Genomic DNA, 23,505 nt, shown 5'->3' with positions numbered 1-23,505 from the left:
GGCCTTCCGTCCTGGCACACTCTTGGTTAGCTCCTGTCGCCCACCCCAGTTCCTTGACCTTCTTCTCACCCTCTAAGGCAGGACCCCTGAGAGTTCATGGGAGAGATGCTCTTAGACAAGCCCTGACTTCCCTGATGGGGAGCAAATGTGAATCCATGTAAGTGCTGCTGCCCTTGAGTCTCCACTCCGTGATGGCCTCTCCTCTGGCTTCCCCCCAGCCCTCCTACTTCAGAGCACCAGGACACCAGCCATCCCACCACTTTGTTCTCATGTGTGTTTATTGAGCGCCCACGGAGTCTGTGGTACTATGCTCAGGGTTCAGAGCCACAGTCCAGTCAAAAGGAGACCAGAGCTAGTACAGAGAATGTTTCATAGCTGCTTAACATCTGGTAAGGGGCGGGGAAGGGGCGAACTAATCACAAAACAAATTCCTATTCGAAAGCAACAGAATCTCCTCTGAGAGTAATATATATTCTAGGCACACGCGCACGCACGCACGCACACGCCCCTCTGAGTGAACACCTAAGTATACCCACTTGGTTGTATATGCATGCATATACAGGTATTTGTGGGTAAATATGGACTATGCTGCTCACACTCACACATGCACGCACACACACACCACCGCACACACAGATAATCTGGCTTATGCTATCAAAGATGCTATGTCTCCAGGTTCTAGTGGAAGCAATCTGTCCTAGACACCCGCAGCATGCAAAACTCAGAAGACCCGGAGAGTCACAGTTAAGGAGGAGACAGGGAGACGCGAATACGTTTCCACCCTCGGGGCCCAGCCACAGCTCGCGAGGTCGCTCTTTGCTGGCAACGCAAAGCCTTCATGAAGGGCTCCCAGGGCAGAGCGGAGGAGCTGGAGGCCTTCTGTCCAGTGGCGGAGCCCACAGGAGCCCTGGGGAGTTCACCAATCTTCAAGGCAGAGTTGAAAACTCTGGTTTTCAAGTGTGTAGTCCTGCAAACAGTATTCTTTGGGACGGCACGGCAGATCGAGGTGAGAGTTCCTTTTCTCGTTGCTCTCTGCAGCTTCCCACGTGTGCTAACGCATTTTGTAGTCATTAGATACGGATGTTTCACACAGCTGTCCCTTAAAATCCAAGTCTACTGTGAAATCGAGGTCTCGCTGCAAGGCAAAGAGAGAGCGAAGGGTCAGGCAGCCATCTGGGTATGAAGCCACAGCCCTACTCCCTGGCACCGCCTGCTCCTGGCATCGCCTGTTCCTGGCACCACACGGATGGGTGGCACCAGTGTCTTAAGGCTTTCTGGCTAAAGGGTTCCCCTGAAGAGCGCCCAGGAATCCATTCTGCTGCCTCCTTGTCCGCACAGGAAGTTCTTCCATTTCTCCCTAAATCCTTCCTGCTTTAATTTAAAAAGTTCCAAGTTTGCCCTGGGAGTAAAGCAATTGGGGTGATTGAGTTCTGTGAGGTGACCCTCAGAGCATTCTGCAGACCCTTTTAGCACACATGCCCACACCCGGGGCTGCCCAGAAAGAGCCAGCCGGTCTCCCCGCCACCAAGCCAGGGGAAGAAATGCGCGCCAAATATCCTGCAGGCCACCAGGAGCTTGTCTCCTGGCCCAGCTCATGCTAAATGAGGGAGGACCCATTGATTCGAAAGCCACTCATGGGAAGAGCTGGAAGCTGTCTTCAAAGCTGAGACAGTCCAGAATCAGACCCAGGGAAAACCTCTACTTGCTGAGTTTTGAGAGGTCAAGCCTGTGTCCCTCAATTAGGCCTAGTCATGTCCACATGTGGCTACTGACTGCCTCCTTCAGTAAGTTTCTGACTGTGCAGGAGACACTTAAGAACCCCGGCAACTGGGTCCTAGCAAGCCGGCTCCGTGGGTTCCTTCTCCCCTGTGTCTCTGGTCCCCCTCTGTGACACAGGTGGCCTTGGCACTTACCACATTTTTGGCATTTGGCTTCATGGATATGGTCCCGTAGATTTCCTCCCCCCTCCGGACAGTGAGGTAATCTTCCAAGTAGAAGACAGTCTGCTTCCAGTGGGTGTAGGGAGCGTCAGGGGCTGAGGGTGAAAGAACATGGGAGGTGGGAAGAAGGAGTCAGGGAAGATGTCTCCGACGGGCTGAGGCTGGGACCCTGCATAGAAGTTGCTGGGCTTCCCGGGGGACTCACGGAAACCACCTGCCCCAGCATCTTGTTGGGTCAGGGACATAGCCCTTGTAGCCTGGCTCTGCGCCCCCACCAGAACTCCCACTCAGCCCCAGTGGCCTCTCCTCCCATCACGGCTCCATCCCCTCATGCTGATGGCTGATCTTAGCTGGGGATCAGCAGACAACCTGATACTACAAGTTCACAACAAGGGATGGATGATGAATGCCCTGTCACCAACTAAACGCGTGGATGTAAATGCATCTGAAAATGCTGCTGTTTTTAATTAGTTCAATAGAGGGAAGATCTTCAGACAGTGTGGGGAAGAGATTTGTAGAGTAGGCCCTCCTATCTCCCCTTGAATGACACCCTTCATGCAAACACCACAGCTAAGCCAGTTTCCCCAGATGCACCGATAAGGCAGGTACTTGCTCCTCAATCTTACAAACAGCTTTCCCTGCTGAGCACATGTAGTGGCTCACAGCTGTAATCCCAGCTACTCAGGAGGCTGAGGCAGGAGGACTGCTTGAGCCCAGAAGTTCAAGACCAGCCTGGGCAACATAATGAGAAAACTGGCCGAGTGTGGGAGCACACATCTGTGGTCCCAGCTACTCGGGAGGCTGAGGCAGGAGGATCAGTTGAGCCTGAGAGTTCAAGGTTGCAGTGAGCTATGACTATACCACTGCACTCCAGCCTGGGCATCAGAGTGAGACTCTTGTCCCCCCCCCCAAAAAAAAAACAAGAAACACTTTCATTGCCTGCTTCTCTGTGCAAGGGGAACTATACCTAGCACCTGGGCTTGGGCCTGCCGTAGGGTTTCAGGTGTGTCTTCCTAACTGAATCAGAAAGAAATGAGCATAGCCCTAACGCTGGCCCACAGCTCACTTATCCTGCATGACTCAAAGCCACAGTGACACTTGCACCTCCCCTGTATCTGCCACTGAGTCTCCTCCCATCCCTCTCAGCACAGGACACATTCTCCAGCTAAATGTGACGGGTTCTGCCTCATAGGCCATTGTCCTTGCCAGCGGTGGTCTCTGAAACTCCCCCTCCCTCCTCTCCAGCCTCTCTTCCTCATCCTTCCTCTGGGAAGCCTTGCCTGACCCGCGAAACCTGGATTGAGGGCTCCCATGGCACCCTGAGCTTCTGTTATTGCAGTGTCTGTCACACAAGATAAATGCCTTCCCTCCACCCCCACTTGTCTGCATCCTCCATGGACTGCAAGCTCCATGAGGGCAGGGACCAGGCAAGCCTTGCTTCCTTAGTGCCTACCTCGGTGCTTGGTAGATCTACAAGTATTGAATACATGAGTAATGACAAGAACCCGAAGAGCAAGCGTCTGTGATGCTTCAACGTACGCGTACGTGTCTAATTATACTGGGGGCCTTTGGAATCTACAGATTGCAGATGAACCAATTTTGTTATAGGAAGTTCCTTTTGGTTTGGGCTGTTGCATTCCTCTACCAGGATTTCCTCTTTTTTTTTTTTGAACCAATGATAAAAATGAGAAGACTGGGGATCAGATAAGGGTCTTCAAAACACTTCAAAAGCTGTCACATGGAAAGACTTACATGTGGCCTTGGCTTTGGGGGCAGAACAAAGGCAGAGCTAGGAATCATTAGAAGGCAGATTTTTAATTAACCAAGAAGAATTAGAGCCGTCCCACAATCGTATGAGTCACCTGAGGTCCACCCTGGCAGGTGTTCACACAGCACCGACTGGGGTTTATCATGACTCAGACCAGGTGACCTCTAAGATCTTTCAAAATCCCAAGGTCTATTTTAATGGCACTGAAGAGTCTGTCCTTCTCTGCCCTTTGCAACAAACTGGCTTGATCAAATGTCAGTGGTTTGGAGAGAGGCTCAAGTAGCCCTCCATGCGTGCGTTTGGGAAATCGATGCAAACTCGAGGTCATGGGGAGCAAGCGCAGCCTGCACATTTGGAAGGGAAAGAGGATCATGAACGTTGGATCTGCGCCTTTCAGACCCTGCCCGGGTTCCCAAACACATCCAGCCTTCTGGCCGCCAGGGCACGCTGCTGTCTGCGGGCAATGTCCACCTGCTCCCAACAACCTTCTCTGCCAACTACCTCTAAATAATCAAAAGATAGTGCCTGGTTTTGTGTGGAGACTGTCAGTGTATGACTGACAGCACTCTCGCCCCCACTTCCACCTACACCTGCTCAGACAGGTGTCTCTCTCCTGTTCCTAAAGACCTTCAGGCAAGGGAATTCAAACAGCCTCCTTCTGTCACCAAATCCGATGCCTTATGAGACCCCCAGAGACTTCCTGGCCCAGATTTGCCAACCATCGGTCTGTCTCTGATGGTAGTCCCCAAATCACGCCAGCTTTGAGTTGGAGGAAGATGATTTTTTTCCTTGATGTCAACATCAAAGGGTTAAGAACATCCATAAACATTTCATTTCCATGATGGGCCCACCAGCTATGGACTAATTGTCTAAACCAATTTTCCCAATCCTACTTGTCCATCAAAGTGCCCAGGAGAAACTTAGTAAAAGTCAATGTTTTGATTCTATTCCAAGAGATTTGAAGTCAGTAGTTCTAGGGGTCGGGGAGGGGCATGCAATGTAGACACACAGCCATGGCTGAGTCGCTGTGCATCTCCTGACCTCTTTTGGCAAGGCAGAGTGGGAAACATGTTTAATTAGGTGATGATAGGCCCAGTGTTCAGTCTCTGCTTCGCCACTGACTTGCGCTGTGACCAGGGGCTCCTTTTCTACATCTGCAGAATATGGGTCACAATATTTATCTCCTGAGGTATTGTGAGGATGAAATGAGATGAGGAGGGAAAAGCATCATATACTAAGCGTGACCAAAACTCCTGTTCTGCCCAGGACAGATCCAGTTTGCATCTGTTTTCCTGGCATAATAATTACCAGCTCTCCCCTTCACCTGCAGGCATGTCCTTAAGGGAAAGATAAGTTACATGGCCACCCTACCTGAAACCTATTAGGCCAATGTTAGGGACTTCCTAGCCCATTGTATCAGGCAATTCTCCGGTCATTACAGTGTATATGATTTTATTTGTCTATCAACTATGGCTCTGGTCTACAAAGGTATGCCGCCTCTCTAGTGGTAGAGAATGTCCTGGAAAATATCCAGAATGTCACCGTGTACAAGGGTGAGCACTCAACGAAAGGTTATGGACAACATCTAGAGTTTTCCTTGTCAGGGAGCAAGGCTTTTCCTTCCCCCACCCCACCCCAATCTGGAAAAACTAGGGCTTGCACCCAGGCTTGCTTCCTCTGGGGCTCCTGCCCTTCCACCCACTACCTGGCTTTCCTGGATTACACAGTAGCCCCAGGGGCCCCAGTTCCCACTTCTACCCCCACCCCACTGAGGATGTGTTGGGGAGGGGCTGCCATGCCCACTGGCTGCCACAGCCTAGAACCCTGGGTATCTGTGCCTATTTGCAACAGCTTCTGCCTGGAGCTGCAGGGACGTCAGAGTCATTAGAAGGGATCATTTTTCAGGCTGTGCGGTATGGGATGTGCTTCTAAGTGGCCCGCAGAGCGGGGCTACCTCTGCGCTGAGACAGAAAACTCAGTTGGGGGTTGATAAGGAGGGGCCACACACAGCAGGCTACACTTTGCATCAAGTCCAGGAACAGCTGAGACCAAAGAATACCTTGTTTAGGCACATGCATCCATGCGATAAAACTTTTCAGAAATAGCAAGGGGATAAGGATCACAAAATTCAGGGTAATGTTCGTCTAGAGGCGATACGGGAGGTGGGATGGGGTGAGGCATCCAGGAAGATGCAGAGGTGTTGGCGGCATTTCAGTCATTGAGTCAGGGCATGGCTCGAATTAATAAGTGCAAGCAAATTAATGCAAATATGCATTCATTTATTTACACTTAATTATAATCATATTACCGTTATTACCATTGTCTTTCTAGTTAATATTTATATTTAAATGAACAACAATTTATATTTATTTCTAATATTAACTAATGTAGTACCTCCTAATAGTAATACTAATAAATTTATTTATTTACTAGTATTTATTGATTTTATTAGATTTATTATTTTATTCTAGTTACTAATTACATTCTTTTTTTAAATTTTTTAATTTTTTTCTTATTTTTTTATTTTTATTTTTATTGCATTTTAGGTTTTGGGCTACATGTGAAGAACATGAAAGATTGTTGCATAGGTACACACATGGCAGTGTGATTTGCTGCCTTCCTTCCCTTCACCTATATCTGGCATTTCTCCCCTTGCTATCTCTCCCCAACTCCCCCCCCCCCCCTGTCCCCCCCCTATTTCCCCCCAACTGACCCCAGTGTGTAGTGCTCCCCTCCCTGTGTCCATGTGTTCTCATTGTTCAACACCCGCCTATGAGTGAGAACATTCAGTGTTTGATCTTCTGCTCTTGTGTCAGTTTGCTGAGAATGATGGTTTCCAGGTTCATCCATGTCCCTACCAAGGACACAAACTCATCATTTTTGATGGCTGCATAATATTCCATGGTGTATATGTGCCACATTTTCCCTGTCCAGTCTATCATTGATGGGCATTTGGGTTGGACTATTTACATTCTAATTAATAGAAATTAATTTATATTCTAGTTACTGAGTTACATGGTGAGTTCATGGATATTCATTATGTTAACATATATTAATATATATTAGCAAAAAGTGAACCATACATGGTCCAATAATGACATATGTCATGAGGCAAGAATTAGGATTAATCTAAGTCTGTGGATCTGAGATTCATAAAAACAGAAAGGGTGACCCTGTCAGTTGTCAGAGTATAGACGGTCTGAGTATACCCCACTGCTAACCCACATGAACTGGAAAGAAGTTCGCTACCTGCTAGAAAAAGAGTCCCACGCTGACATACAAAGGTGGCTGAGAAAGCAACTCAACAAACTATTCCCCCACCCCAGTGCTAGCCGTATGGGCATGTGCCAAGAAAAGAGATTTAAGTCAGCCAGAAAGCAGGGTCGTACGCCTGAGTGAGGAGACGGAATAGCCTTTCCAGAAGAAAGTCAACATTGGTCAAATTCTCGCCTTCTGGTTCAGGGCAGTCTTGCACAGAGGCAGTGGTCCTCAAGCTGGAGCATGCATTGCAATCAGTTGAAGGTCTTGTTAAGATACAGACTGCTGGTCCCCACCCCCAGAGTTTCTGATTCAGTAGGTCCAAGGTGAGGCCCAATAATTTGCAATTCTAACCATTTCCCAGGTGATACTGATGTTACCCGTCCAGGGACCACACTTTGAAAACCACTTCTTTAAAGAAGTTCTGCATGGCAAACTGGAGACTGTGGGACCTCCAAATGCCTTTCAGAACCTAGGTTTGTGGAACTCTGTGCAAAGGGAGGAGGTATAACACTATAATTGCGAAAAGACAGAGGAGCAGGCTCACAGCTGGGTTTAGATCCATAATCTTTGAACCACGTGGGACTGCGGTGGGGGTGTGACCCAAGACTAGGGAGGAAAGCCACCGGGTTAGAGCCTTCAGCACTCAGGGCAAATCCTCACCATCTTTCAGGCAGCCCAGAGCTGATGTCTTGATTGTGGACGTGAGCTTAACCCATGCTCCTCCATGTGGGGCCATGAAGAATGTCATCCCTGCCACCACAAGGCCAGGGATCCATCTCTAGACAGGGTCCAGAAGGCTCTCTGCTTGACCTTGGGGACTAGAAATATTAATAGATCATCTCAAGGAAAATAAAACCCTGGCTGAGAGCTGCAGGACTGGAGCCTGGGCTTTGGAAACTCAGAATTTCTTTTCCAGAGTATCCTTGTCCACTGACTTTCTCATCACCTACAGCAGGGCAGGCCGTGGATTAATCATCCTGGGGATGGAATAGGCAGATGTGACTTCATCTCTAGCTTCCAATCACAGCCACTGTCCCCAAGAAGGCTCCTCCCCAGCTCCCTCACTACCCCCACTCTCAGTATCGCTAGGCACAGTCTTCCCAATCCTTCAAGATCAAAGCAAAACCTGCCTCCCCTGTCCTGGCTGCGCCTGCCCACTGGGAAGAATTGCACTGGCCCTGTGAGGAGGGCAGCAGCTGACAATCACCCAGGGCAGGAAAGCACCAGCACTGCCTGGCTGACAGAGACCAGAAGACTCCTCTCAGTATTCAGGAGGCACTAGGTGTGGGAGAAGCCTTTCTGTGAAGAGATTAGTTTCTTGCCCTCTCTTTCCATAGGTAAAGGAGAATCATTGAGATCAGCCTGGGCAATGAAGCAAGACCCCATCTCTACAACATGTTAAAAATTAGCCAGGCCTGGTGGCATGTGCCTGTAGTCCCAGCTACATGGGTGGCTGAGGCAGGAGGATTGCTTGAGCCCAGGAGGTCAAGGCTGCAGCGAGCTATGATTGCGCCACTGCACTCCAGCCTGGGAGACAGAGTGAGACCTTGTCTCTGAGAAAAAAATAAAAGCATCATTGTCATCATGGCTTCTGGAAGCAAAGAATCATGTCCTCGACTTCTGGTAGAACTCACCTCCCCACTCCCCCTACTAGACAAGCAATTACTCACCTACTCACCCCCTGATGCCATGCTCCCAATTCCCAAGAAGACTCAATAGGAACACCTTCCCGAGGGCAGGGGTCATATCATCATACGCTTCTTCAACAGCGATTTGTTTAGAACTATGCTTTAGAAGCCAGGAATGCGGAGATCACTGAGATGTAATTCCCTACTCATGCAGGAGACCGACGGTTACAAGACAGAGTGAGAGTGCTGAATAAATAATGGCATGGCCTGTGTGGTTGTTTAAAAAAAGAAACTAGGTATCTCTGTGAGGCTATAAGGGTATCACCAAGATAAGCTTGTTAAATAAAGAAAAGGTAGCTGAGGGCAGTGTGGAAGGTAGGATCAACCTAAGTTTTTTAAAAAAGCTGCAGTTTTGACATTGTACTATGCTTACATAAGATCCCCTCAATGGGGCAGCAGGGAAAAGGGTTCACACAACTCTGTGTACTATTTTTACAACTTCCTGGGAGTCTATAATTATTTCAAAATAAAAAGCCAAAAACAGAGGTGTCTGTGGATATGTATGTGCTTGTGTACCCACTGAAATTTGGGAGAATGATGCAAGAGAAGTCATTAATGACAGTATTTGCCTCTGAAGAGTGCGGGTGGAATGGGTCGGGGGTGCGAATGTTTTGTTTGACTCTTTTTACCCCTTTGTCCTGGTTTCTTCCTGCTATTGCGCATGTGTATCACTTGAAATGTCACCATGACAGGCACATGCATGGGATGTTAGGGAGCCCTGAGGACACCGAACCTTAACCCAAAGGGAAGGCAGGGATTAGGTAACCCCTGAGCTGAGACAGAAAACCAGGTGAAGAGATGGGGCAGGGGCGGTATTACCACCTGAATTGTGCGACCCTCCCTCCCTCAAATTCATGTTGAAGTCCTAACCCCCAGTGCCTGAGAATGTGACTGTATCTGGAGAAAGGGCTTTAAAAGAGGTGATTAATTTCATCCAATCTGACTGGTGTCCTTAGAAGAGGCAATTGGGACACGCATAGGACCATCAAGGGCTCATGAGCACAGAGGAGAGACCATGTGAGGACATAGCGACAAGGTGGCCATCTACAAGGCAAGAGGAGCACCTCACCAGAAAGCCACCCTGCCGACACCTGGCGCTTGGACTTCCAGCCTCCAGAACTGCATGTGCGGTTTAGCCCCCAAGCCAGGGTACTTTGTTATGGCCACCCTCGCAGACTGATACAGGAGGAGAGGGGATGATGAGAGCCTCTGACAAGGGCCCCTCCCGCCTCCAGGGCATACCCGAATGGGCAAGGGCTGGTGTGTGCAGAAGCCACAGCCCAGAGACCAAAGAGGCCTCACTGAGTTTAGAAGTCAGCAAGGAGCTCCGTGTAGCTGGGCCATCTGTGGGGTGGCAGCGATGGGACCCGGCTCCGCCAAGGACGGTGGTGAGGAATGAACCCGGAGAGTGCGCCAGGCCCAGGCCGTGGGATACCCATTTGCCAGGTTAATCTACTGCAGACAGCGAGGCACCTCGGAAGCAGGGCTGGGATTTGGGAGTGGAGTGATCTTGGGGGAACACCATCAGGGATTTAATGAAGGATAGGTTGGTGTGAAAGTAAGGGAGAAGGGAAGGAGACCAGTGTGCAGGCTGCTGTGAGACAGGCTGTGTCCTGCACAGAGGCATGGCGGTGCAGACAAGGCTTATTCAACTCCATCCATAATCCCCCTGTCCCCTACCCCCGACAGAAGATACTCAGAAATTGCTACTGAACAAATATGCATTTGAAGGGTCTCGGGGCCCTCCATGAGCCCTGCCTCCTGCGTCGCCCTCGTCCAACACACTCTCAACTTGGGCTGTAACCACCACAGCATTATTGAGCTTCCCCTTGGACAGCATACGTGTAGGGATGCACAGTTCCTCCATGGCTGGGGAGGGCTGATGAGTGTCGTCCAGCTAACACCCAGCCCCTTCTCCCCAAGTCAAGGCCAGCCCTGGTCAACCCACAAAGACTTGGAAGAGCATGGGAGAGGGAGGAGGCTCTGGGAAGCAGTAAACAGCTCACCTGTGGAAAACCCCATTTTCTTGTGGCACTTGGTAAATTCAATATTAAAATAGGTGACCAGGGCGTGGACATAGTCGTTGCGCTGTATCTGCAGGCAGAATGCAGATGTGAACGATAGCTCTTCCGTCTTCACTGTGTAAATGTCCACCTCCTGCAGCCCAGAGAAGAGACAATGCCAGGAACTTATTGCCTCCACCAGGTCTGGGTTCCGGTCAGCAGCCTTGCTCTACGAGAGACTGTGGTCTGCCGGCTCTCTAAGGGATATCATTATTCTTGAGGTGATTTCCCAGGCTCCCCACCACCCTCCAATCACCTCCTCCATCCTTTCAAGGGTGGAGTATGCTCAGGCAATGGTGCAAATGGATTGGAATCAAAACCTGAGGGGAGTAGAATTCCAAAGGTAAATCTGCTGGGATTTGCGGCTGTAGGGGTATGATGGGGAAGGGAGAGAGCAGGAGGGTTAATCAGATAATGTGTCCCTTCACCTGTCAGAGCAGCCTGGAGTGGTCCACCCAGGTATTGCTTCATCCATCACTCTTAAAATGTGGTCCCTGAAAGATCAGCATCAACAGTACCTGGGGGCAAAATCTGAGGGGAGCCGGACTGCTGCTTCAAAATAGCAATCTGTGTTTTTTCAGGCCCTCCAGTGATGTGGATGGACCAGACCACTCCTTCCCTAATTTTTTGATACTCAGGTTCCCAGCAATAGGAGGCATCAAGGATGATATTAGGAGTAAGGACCTGGGCCCACAAAGTCACAGACTGAGCTTAGGAAAGTTCTGCTGGCCATTTATAACAAGGCTGGGCTGTTTTCAAAAATAAATAAAAGGGGGAAATAAGAAGTGAGAATTTTCAGTTCTGGCTGGGGAATGTGGAACATGAAGAACTAATAACGCTAACAATTTCAACTGGAAAGTGGCTGCAAATCAATCTTGCATGGGGAGCAGCTGGCATTGAAAGAGGTCCACACTGTGCTGTTCTTTTCTATGTGAAGAATGCTGGCCTGCTGCTTGCTGGCCCTGGGAAGCAGGGCAAACCTACCAGAGCCCAAGAGGCAACCTGACAGATTCTAGTGAGGCCCGGGGAAGAACTTCCCATTGGTCAAGTTTGCATGGCAAGGATCTCTGTCCTGAAAACTCTGTAAGAACCAGAAGGCCATCTGCGTGCCTGGATGGTTCCACAGGGACTTCCTGAGGCCCAGAAGAAGGAACTGTTAGGAGGAATTAGGAGAGGGGCCGCAGGGTAGGAAAACAAGATGAGCAAAGCAATGAAGCGACACTGTAGAAATGGCTTTTGTCTCAATGTATTTCTAGGATAAATAAAGGAAAAACAGATGCAAAGTGTCTTGGGCCCTTCAAAGAGAAGTCCTGACTCCACCGAGGTGGAGGGAAGAAAAAGTGGTCGAGGGAACCAATCAGATCAGAGTCCCGCTGCTGTCGGTGCTGTGTGGGCATGACATCCTCTGCGGAAGCGGAAGCTCCCTGACTATTGATTGGGAAGAAGGTGAGGTTTCAGGTTTAGGGGAATGTGGGAGGTCCTTGGTGAGGTCACATTCAAATGCCAGTTACGCTGTGTTTCTAGAGCCCAAAGATGGGGAACAAGAACTAATTGAATGATGAGCCCCTGGTCAAGCACACAGAATTTAATGGGATTATAAAGCCCATCTTAAGATGAGCCTTTTATCCAGGCAAGATCCTTCTCTGTAGTAGCCACGTAGTGTTTGCTAATCATCACTAGTGCTTGCTGAACACTCATTTAGTGCTTGCTGATCACCCATCTAGTGCTTGCTGAACACCCATCTAGCGCTTGCTGATCACCCATCACCCATCTAGCGCTTGCTGATCAGACATCTAGTGCTTGCTGAACACCCATCTAGTGCTTGCTGATCACCCATCTAGTGCTTGCTGAACACCCATCTAGTGCTTGCTGAACACCCATCTAGTGCTTTCTCAACACCCATCTAGTGCTTGCTGATCACCCATCTAGTGCTTGTTGATCACCTCTAGGGATGGAGAACTCACTATCTGCCAGGAAGCTCAGTCCATGTCCTGGTATCTCCATTCTTTAGATCCTTCTTCAAAACTAATGAAGAAAGTCCACACTCGTCCCTCTGTAACTTCCACCTGCAGAAGAAGCCAAATGTCTGCTCCAACTCACACAGGTCCCTTAACCCTTTTCTTCTTCAATGTAAGCTATCTCTGGCTTTCTATTCATTCCTCATAAGTCATGATGTCTGATGCCCTCATCACCCTGGCCTTTCTCCTCTGGGTGGGTCCTGCCACTTGTAAAACTGAGTGTTACACTGACCGTATCAGGTCCTCCACTTCCCTTCCTTGGCACATACTTCTAGCAGCCTGTGTTCCCAAACAGCACACTGCTGGCTCAGCCTGCATTACGTCTGCCAACCCCTTCCTCCACCACATCCCTCAAGGCTAGGGGTCCTTCATTACACGTCACCTGTTAGTGCAGGCCGTTGCTCAAATCTAGGAAACAGTTTTAGACTGAGTATCTGTCAGCCTTCATGATGCTCATTATTCTTCCCAGCCACAGCCATATGGTGTCCACAGGTTTCCTCCAGCTCAAAAGCTCTTAGGACAAGCCTGGTTTCCTGTATTTTTGTTAATGGCATCAGAATGTCCACCCTCACTGACTTTTCCACCAAGTCAGGGCTGATCAGCCAGGCTCCAGGCCCTTTCCAAGGTCCCTGGTATCTTTCTTTCTTGGTTCCCTCTGTCACCTGTGTAGCAACTTCCGATCTCACTTCTGGCTCAACTCAGCGGCCTCCCCACCTTTTACCTTTGCCCCAGCCAGTACACTGGAACCCTTCAGTGGCAGAAGCTACACCTCATTGGCCTGTGTATCCTCAGTGCACAGCAGCACCTCATCCACAGCAATGTGTGTTGACTCATCAATCATCTTCCCAGAACAGGTCTCCCTGCTTGAAGACTTACTTCTTTGCCCAGCCCCTCTTTCATAACTAAGGTTCATCCAGACTGCGTCACTCTCTGGACTTATAACCTTCAATGACTCCCTATGACTTACATTGTAGATGTGGTTGCTTTCTCCTACCACTCCCCTCGCTTCTTCACCACTTTCAGCATGCACGTGCGCACGCACACACACACACACAACTCACCCCATCTAGTAGGAATTCCACCTCTAAACCTCTAAAGGATCTTGCTCAGATGTCCATCAACTGAATGTCAGCTATCAACTCTTGCGGCTGATGGTGTTCAATAGATCTCTCAGACATTTGCATCTTAATAGAGGCCTCTGATGGAACAAAAGCCTTCAAGACCAAAAGTATTGAAGCCACATATTATAATGGCAACAATAGAGGCAGGTGGTCTTTTGGAGTGGGGGTCCAGGCCATCTGTGAGGATGGGATCAGCTGCAGCTAGGCTTCAAAGACACAAAGTCCTCTGGGCTCAGGTCCCCCAACCCCCAACCGAAGTCTACAGATCAGCCAAGTCTACAGATCAACCTCAGTTACCCTGACTCCCTAGAGCCCAGCCCCCTTGGCTAGGAAGCTTCCACTTTTCCGCAGCAGAAACAGCAGCTCTGAGACCTCAGGGAGACCCACTGACTTGGCCTCAGGTGACCTGCTTGAAGCAGAGGGCTCCGCCAACATAAATTACTCAGAAGTGCCCCTGGCCGCTGCGATCCCCTCCACTAAATAATGTAACAAATGGATGTCTCTGAGCAGAAGTCTGGTCAAAATAGAGTCTTAATTATAATAAAGTGTCACACTCTGCGATGTTAATAGCAATGAAAACAGCAATTAAGTATGTGAAGAAGGGCAAGTGTTTTCCCAACAGGCTCTGCAAGACGTTGTTTAGCACATTAGCAGGAAAGAGCTGGTGGCAGGGCTCTCCTGGAAGCAGAAGCAATCACAGACAATCGGCATCCTTCTCAGGAAGATGGAGGAAGAAAGGGGCCAGCATGGGCAGGAAACCATCACAGATCGCGAGTCCTGAGACACAACCCCCAGAGCCCCGGGAGTTTTTATAAGGAGTGTGCGGAACACGCACCGCTTCAGCCGCTCTTTGGCTGCGTTGCCTCTGGATATACTCAGGTCTAACCAGGTGAAAGGCCCTGCTCATTTTTGCTCGGGGAGTGGAGAGAGCCAGGCCGGTCGCTGATGTATCCAGCAGGGCAAACAAAAGAGCAGTGGCCACACATCCAAGTAGGGGCTGGGTCAGAGGCAGAAAGCGACCTGGGGTCTAAGAACATCGAGAGAATTTTATCCCCAAGCTGAGGCCATTACATGCAGAGGCCTAATGGTACATATCACCGCCACGTGTCATTTTGGCCATTCAGTTGCACCAGTAGACGTCTGCCTATTCCGCGTTTACAGAAGTGCCTTGCACTATGGCTGAGCTTCTTGCTGGGGGCATACTTTCCTAACTCTTGTTTGGGATGCCAAGGAGGAAGAGGCTTGAGGGACAGAGGACAGAGGAATTGGTAGGAAGAAACAAAAGGACACATTTGTTCACAATGAATCCTACCTGGACCCAGAAAAGGCTGAATGAAGTAGTGAGGCCCCTGTGAATGGAGAGTCTGAGGCTTAGATTCAAAGCCACACCTCTCAGGCAGGATATTACTGAAGAGAGGGGCATCTGATGGATCTGATGAGGTCCATTCTAGTTTTATTTGCCCTGCGAGCTCCCTTCTAAAGGCCACAGTGATACTCCATCCCAACGGGTGTAGTTCTTCCTAGCAAGGCTTGTGTCCAGGGACAAAGGACAGTTCTCATGTGGACAGAGCGGCGGTTGTATCAGTCTTTCCAAAACTTCCCCTGATTCTCCGTAGCCCTGAACTCCTCTCCCTTCATCCTGCTATAAATATTCCAGCCGCCTGCCTTGATATTTTCAGAAAAACAACGATGCGTGCAGGAGCATAGCAGGCCAGCACATTAGCAAGAGGAGGGTCAAGTGAGCTGATTTTTAAATTTAAAAATTAGCCTAGGCCGGGTGCGGTAGCATGTGCCTGTCATCCCAGGCCTTGGGAAGCCAAGTGGGTGGATCACTTAAGCCTAGGAGTTTGAGACCAGCCTGGCCAAACCCCATCACTATTAAAAAAAAATAAAAATAAAAATTTGCCATGCCTGGTGGCACGCAGCTATAGTTCCAGCTACTCGGGAGGCTAAGGTAGGAGGATCATCCGAGCCTCAGTAAGCTGCAGTGAGCCATGATCACACCACTGCACTTCAACCTGGGTGACAGAGAGAGGCCCTGTCTCAAAACAACAACAAAAACAACAACAGCAAATAGCTTGAGCGACCTGAAACTGATCATTCGGTCGAGGCTGCCATGAGCTGTGATCGTACCACTGCACTCCAGCCTGGGTGATAAAGTGAGATCCTGTCTCCAAAAAAAAAATTGGCTTGGACCATGTGAAACTGATGTCTCTCTTTGTTTTAAGAAACAGTCAAGCCGGGCGCGGTGGCTCACGCCTGTAATCCCAGCACTTTGGGAGGCCGAGGTGGGTGGATCACGAGGTCAAGAGGTCGAGACCATCCTGGTCAACATGGTGAAACCCCGTCTCTACTAAAAAAATACAAAAAATCAGCTGGGCATGGTGGCACATGCTTGTAATCCCAGCTACTAAGGAGGCTGAGGCAGGAGAATTGCCTGAACCCAGGAGGCAGAGGTTGCGGTGAGCCGAGATCGCGCCATTGCACTCCAGCCTGGGTAACATGAGTGAAACTCCATGTCAAACAAAAAAAAAAAAGAAAAAGAAACAGTCAAATATCAATAGTTTTATATTGTTCAACATAGTATACTAGCATATAAAATGCAAATGCATACAAAAAGGAGCAGAAGAGGCAACCCAGCCCGTGAACAGTGGTTACCTCTGGAGGAGGATGGGGCTGGAGGGAGGCACGGGGCACCTTTCACCTTCACTGTGTCTAACTGGGCATGTTTGAATTTTTAATAATAAGAATGTACTAGGGATTGGTGTGGCAAAGATGCCGGCCACTGTTCTTCATCTGCACTTCATAAGGAAGCCTTGGGAAAAGGTGTTTAGAGCAGCAGTGTCTAATATTTTGGCTACCCTGGATCACATTAGAAGAAAAAGAATTGTCTTGGGCCACACATAAACTACACTGATGATAGCTAATGAGCTAAAAAAACTTACAAAAAAGTCTCATAATGTTTTAGGTTTACGAATTTGTGTTGGGTTGCGTTCAAAGTCATCCTGGACTACATGTGGCCCAGAGGACTCAGGTTGGACAAGCTTGATTTAGAGCAGGTACAAACAAGGATGCTCAGGAAGGGGCAGCTGGAAGCTCTATCTGGCAGGCTGCCAGGGCGGAGTTGTGCTTGGAAGCTGGAACATGATGATGATGACACAGCATATTGAGGTCCTGGATTTCCTTCCTAAGAGAGATGTCTACCACTGAGTAGACCAACAGCCCCAAACCCGAGCACGCTCTCCTCCTCTAGGTGTCCTCTCCTATGATGCCCTTCCCCTCCCTGCACCCCCACCCTCCCACACGCCACCAGAGCCCCTGTGCTGGACCCCTCCCTCATCCGTGCCACCATGGACCCACTCTCTCAGTGGCTGTGTCCAGGCAGACTGCCAGCTTTTGACTTGCGCTTACAGAGCACCGCAGGCTCTGGCCAAGGCGGCCTTGCCTCACCAGGTGGGGCTGTGCAGGAGCCGGTGCTGCCTGGACTCCAGGGTGGCACAGTGGGGCTCCCAGCACACCCAGCTCCGCCCCGGGTGAGTGTCCAGACCTTTATTAAACAGGCATTGGTCACCACTTGCTTTGGATCCACGATGTCCACTAGAGGTTCCTTCATGGCCACGTCCCGGATGCAGGTCATGTCAAAGCCATAGACATTCTCCCACCCTGTGGGAGCAGAGCAAGACGTGAAGGCAGTCGCAGGACCCCCAGAAGCTCACCCGACCCTCCTGTGTCCTAGAGCGCAGAGTGCCTGAGGGCTGGGTGGCAGCTGGCGTTCCCTGCATGGAAATAGAGGCAAAACTGCTCAACTGGAGGCACTTTGCAATGTGCCAAATGCTTACTCCCATTTCCCATTTCTACCTCTGGAAAAGGTAAGTCCCTCTTTGTCCTTAGGTAAACTAGAGCTCAGAGAGGCTGGGACGCTGCTCCAAGCTCCCACAGCTACAGTGCAGCAAGGCAAAGACTAGAACCCAGGCTAGCTGACTCTTCCTTCCTGACCCCTCCCCACCCCGGCAGCATCTCCTATGAACTCCCTTACCTGCCTTCTATGTTCCTATTCTTATGCTGGCTCAAACTGTTCTCCGCACCTAGAAGACCCATCTCCCTCCCTTTTCCTGTCCCTATCCACTGAAGCTTTAATGCAGCACAGAGAATAACGGGCTCTTGAAGTGAAATCGACTACAGTTTAAATCCCAGCACCACCACTTACTGGTCAGCCTTTGTACAAATGACCTAACCTCTCTGGACCTCAGTTTTCTCACCTGGATGGGTCCAGGAGCATCTCTGCCTTCTTCGTATGCAAAGATGCACTCACTAAGTATCTACTCATTAGAAATTACCCCCAAGTGGACCACAAATCCTCTCAACCATGCTCCTTGTCCTCTTTGGGCTTCTCATAAGATACTTTGTTTGGGAGGAAGAAAGATTTAAGGGTTGGTGAGAAATTAGTTCAAGTCTGATGGTTACACAGCATACTGAGTAACCAATTCAAGATCACCCTTAAATATGGTAATAATTGCTATCTTTTTTTTTCCTTGAGATGGAGTCGGGCTCCATTGCCCAGGCTGGAGTGCAGTGGCCCAATCTCAGCTCACTGCAACCTCCACCTGCTGGGTTCAAGCAATTCTCCTGCCTCAGCCTCCCAAGTAGCTGGGACTACAGGTGCTTGCCACCACGCCCAGCTAAGTTTTGTATTTTTAGTAGAGACGAGGTTTCACCATGTTGGCCAGGCTGGTCTCGAACTCCTGACCTCAGGTGATCCGCCCGTCTCGGCCTCCCAAAGTGCTGGGATTACAGTCATGAGTCACCATGCCCTGCCAATAATTGCTATCATTGATTGATCATTCAGTCCAGGCCAGACTCTTCATTTATTCTACCCAGCAATCACATTGTATGCTACAGATGAGAAAACCGTGGCTGGGAGAAGTTGGCATCTGGCTCACAAATAATAACTGGCCTGTGATCACACATCAAGGAAACAGTGGGACAAAGACTAAAGCCCAGCCTTTCCCCAAATCCTTCACCTGCCATGACCCAGCTGTGACAGCAGCCAGGAATGCAAGTTTTCTCTCCCTGCAGTGCAGAGAGGATGACCTTAGCAGACTGTTTAGTTTCTGGGCACCTGAATCTCACTCATCTATTTTTTCAGATGGGTTTCAAAATACCTTGAAGTAGAAATGCTTCTCTCTAAAATCTTACAGGATTAAATTTTATTTTAAAACGTTCAGCAAACAAACGGGACCTTAGGGAATGTATTTCCCCGTGTGTGTTTAGATTGGGTGTGTGCGGCAGGAGGTGTGAACGGTCAGTGACAGCTTTGCTCCTTTGACTCTGATTCTTTTCTAAGGCATACAAAGAGCTTCTTTCTTGGGAAAAGAAAGCAGAGAAAGTAATCCCAGAGGATGAGTGCTTATGAAATTCTGGTTTAAGACGCCCAGCGTATCCCATTAAACCACCTGAGGCTATGCCAAACTCCCAATTAAAACCTACTCTGGGGGGAGGAGGCTGCTTAGTTCGCAGCAGGGCAGGTTTCAGAGAAGACTCCCCTCTAGAATGTGGAGACAGCTATCCACCCTCTCTCCAGATAAATCATACACACTAAAACACGTTGCCTTCTGGGTCTTCCTCAAGAGACCTGCAGCTGTGCTCCTGCTCTTTCCTCCCTGGAGTTCGAGTTCACTGCTAGTGCTAGACAAAAGCTTGAGAGTCGATGTGTGTAATGGTTAAACGCCTAGGCTTTGGAGTTTAAATCTGAGCTCTGCCACTTATTTGCTGGGTAATCTTAAGCAAGAATGTAACCTTTCTGAGCCTTGGTTTCTAAGCATTTTTAAAACTGGAAATGATGATAATGACAGTGATCCCACAAGATTGTTATGAGGATTAAATGTGATAATATATGTAAAATGCATAAGACAGTGCCTGGCACACAGAAAGCACTTGACATATAACAGTGGTTATCATGATGTGGTTTGAGTTCTGGCTTTGCTGCCATGCAAGCTGTGTGGCCATGTGCAAATCGATCCTTTTCTCTGGGCTTGCTTATAAAATAAGGATTTTGGTTCAGTGGTTCTGAGTTCTAGAATCACTTGGAACCGTTTTTAAAATGCAGACTCCTGGGCCCACACCAGATCTACTGAATCAGAATCTCCAGATTGGTGTCCTCAAATCCCAAAATGGTGATCTTAATGTCTCATGGCCTTTGTGAAGCCTTCTCTAAACGCTCCTGACCACACCACCTCTCCTGCATCCTCAGCACCCATAGTACAGCATTTGGCACACAACAGGCCCACAGATAATGCTTCTTGAATTGAGATTCATTCCCAAACATTTAATGCCTGCACTGTTCTGCAATACCTGGTGTTTTAATTACCTTTATATGGGTTAATACAGGTCTTATTTCCTCAGCTGGGCTGCCCCACCCTCAATCATTCACAGCACAGATCACCCAAGGCGTTAGACTTTTTCCTCCTCTCTGCTGGCCATTTATTTCCCACTAACCCTTTTTACCAGAAGTGGAGCAGAGATGGAGTAGGATAGAAATCAATCATATTAATTATTTGTTGCAATTGTATATTGTTTGCTAAATGACTGCATGCGGGGTAAGAACTATTGGTCATCACAAAATATGATTATTATCTAGAAATCAGAGAGGCCTGTGAAGCTTTTCTTAGTGGATGAAAACAGACTCCTGAAAAGGACTGTACTATGGTGTATGTAATTAAAGCAATGACAAAGCCCAAATCTACTAGCCCAAACAGACTAGATTGACTCACACCCTCATTCTAATAGCCCAGGAGAGCCAACGCTGTTTTCTGGGCATAGATGTGATTCTCTACTGGTCCTTTATGTGCTATGTCCAGCATTAAGGAAAAATTATAAGACACATGAAAAAAGGAAAAAATGTGACCTATCATCATAAGAACAAAAGTCATAGAACCAAACTTAGAGATGCTCAGATGTTAGAATTATCCAACAAGACTTTAGAGTATCTATACTAAGTATGTTAAAGAAACTAGCGGAAAAGGTGGACAACGTGAATGAATGAATGGAGAATTTCATTAGTAAGACCGAAACTTTTTTAAAAAACCAATGGAAATGCTAGAAATTAAAATAACAATATAAGAAAAGAAGATTTTTAAAAATGAACTTGTTAACAGAATGAATATATCAGGAAATAATCAATAAAGTTGAAAACAGGGCAATAAAAATGATCTAAACTTAAAGAGAAAAAAAGTGAAAAAAAATCAGAGGATCCAAGTTCCATGGGACAATAGCAAACAATATCTCATATAATGGGAGCTCCTGAAGAAGGGGAGAAAGAGAATCAGGCAGAAAAAAATATTTGTAGAGATACTGGCTGAAATTTTTCTAAACTAGTGAAATAATCAATCCACAGATCCAAGAATTCCATGTGACCTCAAGCAGGATAAATAAAAAGAAAACCACACCTGGACACATCAGAGCCAGACTGCAGAAAATCAATAAAGGGAGAAATCTCAAAGCAGCCTGAGGAAAAATAAATTAAGTACCAGGGGAGAAATGTGACTTCTGATTGGAGAGAGCTGTAGCTACGATCTCCCTCACACCCCGGCCCCAACCAGCTGAGTTTCCCTGATGAGGCTAATGGGACTGCCTCAGAATGAGGTCAGAGAAAAATATAACAGGGGCCACCAGATGCTACTTACAGATTCTCCTCTGTGCAGAAGGGGAAGTGTTTACAATAGATGGACATATTTTAAGCTCTCGGGAACAAAGTGGAATCCTTATATAAAATGGGCTAGAGCCAGAGGAAACTCTGGATGTCATGATTGGAAGTGAAGCCCACAGACAACAGCTGAGCCATCGAAGAGGGTTGCGCGTCAATCATGAAGCTATAAGCCCTGCCACCTCTGCATGAGGTCTTTCTTTCAGCCTTCTCATCAGCCAAGAAACTGGTGTCCATCTCTCTCATTCTCAGCAGGGTGTCGATTCATGCACTGGGTGCAATTCATATATTGTGCATGAAATTGAATAAATTATCCATCAAGTTTCCTTCTATTTTTTTTAATTCTGTGAATCTCCTTTATAGTAGAAAATGTTTATAAAATGACTGCTCCTCTCTAAGAGTTAAATTCTATACCTTGCCCATCCCTCTGCTGGTTTGCTGTTATTCCCTCATTCATTTGTTCATTCATTCATTCAACAAAATTATGTATTGTGAGCTTAGGATGTGCCAGACATTTGCCTTTCTCTATGTGGTCCGTATTCATTGGTGAGCAAATGGAGGACAGGTTCTACATTGCACTCATTCTTGCACCCCCATGTTGCTGCGTGTGGTTGAGAAAGAAAAGAAAAAGAAAGGAGGGGAGGGAAGGAAAGAAAAGGAAAGGAGAGGAAAGCTTTCCCTCTAACAATTTACTTTCTGAAACAGGCTGAGCATGTCTCACTCTCCTGCCTCACTTCAAAATGTTTCCTTCTTAGCTGGTTCTTGAGCCAATGGAAAACTGCTTACAATTGTTGCCTCAGCAACCAGCAACCTTTATGCTTTACTTCTGATTTAGAACCCCTAGTAACAAAAAGCTCCATTTATTTGAAATGAATGTCTAAATGGGTTTGCTTCCTTTACTAAAAAAAAAAAATAGATTATTTTAAAAATGTAAATAGAAAACAGTATTTTAAAGAAATTTAAAGTATCTGTTTATTAGTATTCTTTTGGGGTGGGGAGGAGATTGGGGTATTTTTCACAGAGACTCTAGAGCAGGCACAAGAAAAAATGGGGTTGACTTTCAGATTTTTTTCCTTTTCCAGAAGCTACGAACACTACACTGAGAATCAAAGAAATAAATCACATGATCTCCAGTCTGGGGCCAGTGCCATAGGAGCCTCTCCTGGCCCCAGGCTGGCTCATTGCAATGCGCATTCCTGCAGAGGTTCCCAACACAGGTATCTCTGTTGAGGAAACCATGAAGAAGTATCTTAAAGAGGTGTGCCTTGGGTTGGTGCTCAATAAATATGTAAGTGAACGTGAAAGAGAAGAATGTACCTAGAAGTTTTCCTCCTCCAAACACTATTCAGTACAATTGCTCAGCAAGAACTCCAAAATGCAGCTCCAGGGCAAAATGTGTCCTATTTATACATGCATTTGATCAACACTCACTGTTGAGTTGTGTCTGCAATCTTCTATGAGAGTACATCTGTCCTAGATTCTGAGCCACCAGGGGCTTGGCAGTCAGGCTCACTTGTCAGAGCCAGGGGCAAAAAGGGGCTTAGCTATACAGTCAGAGACTAGATCCCATCTAGTCCCCTTATAGGACCAAGAACTGTCATGTCCTTTAATATACGTCATCTCACTTAATCCTCATGACAAGTCTGTGGGATTGAGAAGATTATCCCTTAACTGAGGCTCAAAGATATTAGATAATTTGCTCAAGGTTACACAGTTAGGAAATGACAAAGGCAAGATTTAAACCCAGGGCTGGCTGCGTGCAAAGCAGTTAACCCGGGCCCCCCTGCCTCTCACTGTCCTCATTTGGTATTTTGCCTCCTTCCCCCGGGAGGTCAAATAGTAGAAATCACACCAGATTGGCTGGAGGCAGACAGCAACCAGAGAGGGTTTCCAGGGCACAGAGCTTCAAACAGCTGCCCCACTTTTGTCTTCTTCTGAACCTGG

At 48.0% G+C, this 23,505-nt stretch overlaps 1 protein-coding gene across 2 annotated transcripts in view; it reads right to left on the bottom strand.

Moving 5' to 3' along the window:
- Positions 1-260: 260 nt before the first annotated feature.
- PRMT8 (protein arginine methyltransferase 8) overlaps positions 261-23,505 on the bottom strand; it is a 94,888-nt gene continuing 71,643 nt past the window's right edge. For both annotated transcript variants that reach the window (XM_032254490.1, XM_032254491.1), the window contains exons 7-10: positions 17,407-17,522; positions 10,664-10,814; positions 1,914-2,035; positions 261-1,135 (exon numbers count right to left, since the gene is read on the bottom strand). In XM_032254490.1, coding sequence (XP_032110381.1) covers positions 1,052-1,135; positions 1,914-2,035; positions 10,664-10,814; positions 17,407-17,522 — 473 coding nt within the window. In that variant the 3' untranslated portion in view covers positions 261-1,051. The remainder of the gene's footprint in view (positions 1,136-1,913; positions 2,036-10,663; positions 10,815-17,406; positions 17,523-23,505) is intronic.

Source organism: Sapajus apella, unplaced genomic scaffold (assembly GCF_009761245.1).
Source record: "Sapajus apella isolate SASKATOON/1434 unplaced genomic scaffold, GSC_monkey_1.0 scaffold86, whole genome shotgun sequence".
Lineage (NCBI taxonomy): Eukaryota > Metazoa > Chordata > Mammalia > Primates > Cebidae > Sapajus > Sapajus apella.
Note: the sequence above shows the minus strand (reverse complement) of the source record. Positions and strands in the feature narration are given on the sequence as shown.